Source organism: Austrofundulus limnaeus, unplaced genomic scaffold (assembly GCF_001266775.1).
Source record: "Austrofundulus limnaeus strain Quisiro unplaced genomic scaffold, Austrofundulus_limnaeus-1.0 Scaffold204, whole genome shotgun sequence".
In the NCBI taxonomy this organism is placed as follows: Eukaryota; Metazoa; Chordata; class Actinopteri; order Cyprinodontiformes; family Rivulidae; genus Austrofundulus; species Austrofundulus limnaeus.
In genome coordinates, this window is record NW_013952606.1 from 400,986 (window position 1) to 407,303 (window position 6,318).

The 6,318-nt window shown below is 41.5% G+C and overlaps 1 protein-coding gene across 3 annotated transcripts in view; it reads right to left on the reverse strand.

Annotated features, from left to right (window-relative positions):
- Window positions 1-499: 499 nt before the first annotated feature.
- The window catches only part of gramd4a (GRAM domain containing 4a), a 38,830-nt gene continuing 33,011 nt past the window's right edge, over window positions 500-6,318 (reverse strand). For all 3 annotated transcript variants that reach the window (XM_014018841.1, XM_014018840.1, XM_014018838.1), the window contains 9 exons: window positions 5,205-5,276; window positions 5,087-5,130; window positions 4,878-4,987; window positions 4,607-4,761; window positions 3,603-3,747; window positions 3,418-3,511; window positions 3,248-3,338; window positions 2,067-2,135; window positions 500-1,983 (listed from right to left, as the gene is read on the reverse strand). In XM_014018841.1, the coding sequence (XP_013874295.1) occupies window positions 1,873-1,983; window positions 2,067-2,135; window positions 3,248-3,338; window positions 3,418-3,511; window positions 3,603-3,747; window positions 4,607-4,761; window positions 4,878-4,987; window positions 5,087-5,130; window positions 5,205-5,276 (891 nt within the window). In that variant the 3' untranslated portion in view covers window positions 500-1,872. The remainder of the gene's footprint in view (window positions 1,984-2,066; window positions 2,136-3,247; window positions 3,339-3,417; window positions 3,512-3,602; window positions 3,748-4,606; window positions 4,762-4,877; window positions 4,988-5,086; window positions 5,131-5,204; window positions 5,277-6,318) is intronic.

Genomic DNA, 6,318 nt, shown 5'->3' on the forward strand with positions numbered 1-6,318 from the left:
ATATATATATACAGTATATACACACAGCAGATGCCGACAGATTGTAGTGATATTCAATAATATTGTATGTTGTCATGGTATTTAGCAAAACAAAGTGAGGTCAGGTAAAAATCTATCTACAACAGGTAAGACACTGTTTATAACTTTTACACAGAACCCCATTAAAAAAACGTTTGGACCACATCTTGTCTACGTTGCTGATTGTTTCTTTCTTAGAGAAGAGACGGTCAAAACCAGAGGTGTTGGTTGAAAGCGGCCGTGTCCGCTCTTCCTTCAACACTTTGCTACTTTCAGATTTCTAAAATCTGAACTTGACTCATTAAAAATACTGAACTGATCTCGTGTTTCCAGTCTTCATCACTCCACAGTGACAGGAATTCAAACTGGGTCATTTCAAAACTAAAACAAAACAAAAACACCTGCAATAGCTTTCTGTAAACATGAGGCAGAACATGGCCGACAGGAAATCAAAGATTTGGCAAAAATAAAAACAGAACGTTTAAGACGTTAAAAACATGATACATTCTGTGCTTCGTCTGAGCAAAAACAGACAGATCAGGTGCTAAAAGGCAAAATAAAACCATGTGATCGCACAGAGACGACGGCCTGCTTCAGCGTCTGACAGGAAAAATAAAAAGAGCCACGTTTACGAAGGCAGTAAAAAGAAAAAAACTGAATGTTTGAACTGGTCAGCTGCACTYCTGTCAGCTTCATATCCAGTCGGGTCGGTGGGCGAGAGAAGCCTCGACATCAAGGCAGCTCTGACGGGCAGCTAATCCCAGATCTCTGCCTTACAGGAGGAYCTGAAACACGGTTAAAGTGCTGACTCAGCTAATCAAAGTCCATGTCAAGGTTTCCCTTTAAACAGTGCTGTGGGACAACAGGCTGTGCTGCAGGGACAGTCGGAGGTTTGGCATCGACTTTCTACACCGTTCTGCGAGAGAACAAAGATCCAGCTTTGTTTCTGAGGAAAAACGCTCGCTCACCCACCTTCAGCTGCAGGCGTGTTCCTGTAGCTCATCAGCTCAGCTTTAGAAAATAAATCCTCCATCAGATTTTAATTCCCCCTATAAAGCAGGTTTACATCTTAGAYTCTTAAATACTGTCAGACTGTAGCGTCCGGGTGAACACGGGACTRGAAAAGCAGCGATGAGATGAAAGCGTTTAAAAAGTTAGAAATCTCAACAACTGCAGGTAAAATCCAGCAACGTAAATAAAACTACACTCAGCCCAGTYCTGCCCCAGCTGTGTCTAATGGCAGTCAGTGTTGTGCTCGTCTCAGAACCGGCAGCTACGCCACTAAAAAAAGGCTCGTTTGTTACAAAAATAACAACAAAAAGGCATAAAATTACATCACGTTTCACGGACTGTGCACACCAACAAACACAGAAGCAGAGGCTGAACGTAGTGACGACCCACGTTTAAAAAAAAAAGATACAATCAACTAACAAAAAAAGGCCTTTTCACAGTTAATTAAACACGTTTTAAAGACGCTAACACGCACCGGTTTAACATGAAGTTTGTTTTTTACCAGTTTTTTTAGTTTTTAAGTCTTCCTACCTCATCAGACTTCACTCCGGTGGGAAAATAAAAGTAAAAAACGGTGCAGCCACACTCACACATGCAAACACAGGAACAAGTCATCCAGCGAGTCTGTTGGTCTGTGAGGTCTTAGAGGAGAACCGGCTCCTTTAAAGTGATAAAAACTGATCCTCCGTCAGGATCTCCTCCTTTACAGCGCAGCCTCCACCTGCTGAGGCCGGCGCTGGTTCAGGAGGCCRCCGCCCACCCGCCGCCGGAGGAAGGAGGAGTCCTCCAGGAGGAGGCTCTCTGCCTCTGTGTTCAGCCCCGCTGTGGAGGAGGCTTGGCAGGCTAAAGCTCGGGGCTGGCCGGTGGGTTGGAGGTGGTCAGGATCTTCATGTACTGAGTGAAGATTGTCTCGAACGCCTCGTCTCTGTGGATCATGGCACCGAACACCAGCGGCTGGAGGAGACAGGAAGTGGTTAGCACAAGGGTTTTTTTGTTTCCAGTGCAGAAAAGCTGAATGAAAGTCCAACAAACTGAACCTTCTGAGTGGAAGGAGTGGCTATAGAGATGCCCATCCCACTTCCTGGCAGGACTGATAAGACTTTATACTGTGGAGGAGAAAATTCAATCACGTTAGCTTAAACGCACACACCTGCCTGCTGCTCTGGTTAGAGTCAGGGGTTAACCTAACCTAACCTTTACCAGGACCAATTAGCGAACAGCATATGCAATTTCTGGTTAGCTTCTTAGCTTAGCCTCCTTCACGGTGGAGCTGCGAGCTCCATACGTTGCGGCCAACTGTTWGTGATTGGGTAAATCAGATCCAATCGTTTTAAACTTCGACAGAGGCCACGCCTCCAGCAAGAAATCCCTTCTCTGTAGCTGAGAGTCCAGAGCCTCTGCACGAAGCAAAGCCAAGRACAAGGGTCTGGTTTTCACCAGGCTAGTGTTTTTTAGCCTTTTTCTTTTAAAGCTAAATTAGAAAAAAAAGAAAAAGGCTACAGTGTTTTTTTTTTTTATTTGAATGGTTGAAGCAATGACAAGGTGATGAGTGTCATTAAGAGCTGACGATCTGGTAAACAAACTGCTTTAATATGAAAAGCCACGGCCAATATGTTTAAGATAAGTTTCTGTTTTTAAACTGAACAACTCTTCTTCTTTATGATTTCTGTCTTTTTCAATCTACATTTTAAAACAACCGTATACTTTATTTTATTGTGAATTTAGCTAACCGAAGCAAAAATCAAAACACTGTGGATTTTTTATCAGTTTGATTTTTCATTTTTCCATTTAGGTTTTAAAAACAGGAAAAACAGAAAGTTGTTTTCAGACCATTTAAGGTGGAGCTTGTTAAACAACATTTTAATAACAGCTGTCTGTCTGTAAATAAATAAATGCTAAATACTTTAACTAACTGCAGACTATATTTTATTAGTTTCTTTTTAAAAACCTTACCTAGCTCCACCTTCAATAATCTGATAATGGGAAGAATAAATGTTTTACTTTATAACTAGCTAACTAGACAAAATATATATATATTTATATATTAGAGTATAAAATGAAAGTAAAATGTTTCTTAAATAATTAAATAAAAACAAATGAACAAAGTTACAGATTATGGTGTCTCTGATGGTAAACTGGCCTCATTAAAAGGCTCAGAGCCAATCAGAGGCTGTGTTTTTGAGTTAAGCTTCGTGCAGTAGGTTGCCTTCAGTAATACCTTCTGGATGTCTGTGATGTCCACCAGCTTGATGACTTTGTTTTTCTTGGAGGAGCCAGATTTGGAGCTGGAGCTCTCGAAGCAGAGGTAACTGAGAGACAGAGACGAGCAGCCGTCAGACATCAGGCCTCCTGCTTCATCAGCTTTAATGAACTTTTCAGAGAACTCACTTCTCTGTGACGTAAAGAACTCCGTTCCTGATGTAATCTGTGGGCATCTTCCTGTCTCTGTTGATCAGGCAGCACCTCCAGCCGTTTTCACACACTGGACAAAAAAAAAACAGCACAAAGAGCCAAACTGTTACCGATGAAGCTGSTTTATTCTCCATGTTCAGAGCTGTAATGTCTCCACTCACCCGCCAGAGGGCGCTCTGACTCCGGCAGGTTGAAGATCTCGTGAAAGACGCCCTTCTTGGTGCTGTGGGAGCGACCCGTCTCCTCCTCCCGGCTCACACCGGAGGGGATGGTGGCRAGGCTGCTCCGTGACACGACTGGCTGAACCTGGAGGCAGACGAGACAGAGAAGAAACAGGAAGGAAAAAAAAACAAACAAAAACAAGACAACAAAAAAGTCAAAAGGGAAAAAGAGAGAAGAGCAGAAACAGGTCACATCTCTGTATGAAGCTCCTGTAATCCCTGCTGATAGAAAGATACAGACAGATGGTAAAACCACTTCTATCATGGTTTTATGTTAAATGTGCATCAGGCTTCACTCAGCATCCAGAGCGTCACAGAAACAAGACCCCCTCCCAAAAATAAATAAATAAATAAAATAATAATAATAACTAAAAACTGACTTGTTTACATTCTTGGACAAACATCTGGTTTATTCTACATTAACGTTTACAGCAATCAACAAAGACTAAAGGGACGACACTTCTGGGTGAAATAGAGTTTGTTAAAGGAAGGGGCGGGGCTTAAATTAGCTAACGAGGAATTTAACTAAACTAAAACTAAATATGTAGATCAGAAATGTCTCTGCTGGTTTTAAACTTGAAGACAAAACAAGACATTTATGATCCTTTTACACACGCGCACACACACACACACACACACACACACACACACACACACACACACACACACACACACACACACACAGAGGATTGGGACACCTGGAAGCAAAGGGACACACCAGAAGCTCCTACCTTCTCAATGCTGGAAAGCTGTGAGAGAAACGACAGAACACACCTGTGACACACACACACACAACACACACACACACACACACACACACTGGGATGTGATGTTTTATTGATCTTCCTTCTATATGAGGGGCCGTCAGTGGGTGGGTTCAACTACAGAGACCCCCTCAGCACACGCTCCGATGGTCGGACAGTTACGGGAGGATGTTTGCTCACCCGCCGAGACACGGTGGCGTTGGTCCTCTCTTTGAGCTGGGGGTCCGTGGGGAGGCTGTTCCACACGATGTACGGYGTGTCGTACTTGTCCCGGAGCTTCGGGCAGCTCTTAAACAGGAAGTCTATGATGAAGAACTTGATGCCGGCGTAAACACCTGCAGAGAGGAGCAAAAGATGGCTTTAACCACGCAACACTGGAGCTATTAGTTCAGAATCCAGCAGGATCTGAGCCAACAGTGGACACAACATTTGTGATAATAAGTCTTTGTACCCATCATGAAGCCCAGCAGCTTGTACGGCAGCACGCAGGAGCAGATGAAAGCCACCCACAGGCAGATGTAAAGCTTCCTGGTGCTCTCAGGCTGCACCCACATGAACAGGCTGCAACACAAACACACACAGGTTCAGGGGTTCAATAATGGATGCGGTGCTGCAGACGTGCTCAGAGGTGTAAAGCAAAGAAAGTCTCCAATACTTTACTTTTTTATCTTCTCCAACACGTCAGCCATCTTCCCAAAGAGGTTCTGCAGAGAGCAGAGGCGTCAGCGTTACTCGTGTTTGTGGATGGATTGGACACGTGTTAGAAACAGGAAGGTACCTGTGCTTTTTGTGCMACATCCAGGACGAGCTGGAACTTCTCTGATACGGTCAAGTCTTCTTTTGCAGGCTCCTGTTTGAAAAATATGACTGATCATAAATTACTAATATACAAAATGGAAAGATATGGAGGGACAGGAGCAGTACATAACTGGCTAAAAAGTTATCTTGATAATAGACAGCAATATGTACAAATTGGTCAGTCTAAATCTTCATGCTTGGATATTACATGTGGTGTTCCACAAGGCTCAGTTCTGGGTCCCAAACTGTTTATATTGTATATTAATGATATATTTAGAGTGACAAAAGTATTACATTTTGTTGTATTTGCAGATGATAGAACTATTTTTTGTTCTGGGGATGATTTAAAACAGCTTTTGGAAGTTGTGGTTTGATAGAAAGCAATTACCTTTAAATTTAAGTAAGACAAAATTTATGTTTTTTTGGAAATAGAGAAATTAATACAACTGTAAGGCTGGAAATTAGTAATGTAAAAACTGAACAAGTTTTTCAACATATGTTTCTAGGTGTAATTTTGGATCACACCATATCAAATGTGTGTAATAAGATGTAAAAAGTATTCGGATATTAGGAAAAACTAGGCATAATTTGAACAACAAAACTATGCACACTACACTGTACTATGTTACTGCCATGTTTAGAGTATTGTGTTGAAGTCTGGGGTAACGAATATAAAAGTTCTCTACAAAAAATATGTACACTGCAAAAAAGAGCATTAAGAATGATACACAATGTTTGGTATCGGGAACATACAAATCCACTCTTTTTCAAATCACAACTTAGGAAATTTATGGTTTTGGTACAATTTAAAACTGCACAGGTGATGTTTAAAGCTAGAAACAATATGCTTCCAAAGAATATTCAAAGTTTATTTAAAGTTAGAGAGGGTAGGGTAATCTAATGCAACCATGTGTACGCAGCACTCTTAAAAGTTTGTGTATATCAGTTTGTGGAGTGGTTTTGTGGAATGGCTTAGAATTCAAGACAAAATATAAGAAGTATATAAATAATGTTCATAAAAATAAATGTGATAGAATGCTATGCTAATTCTAAATTGTGTGTTAATGTTTATTAAGTTCTGATCTATAGATGAT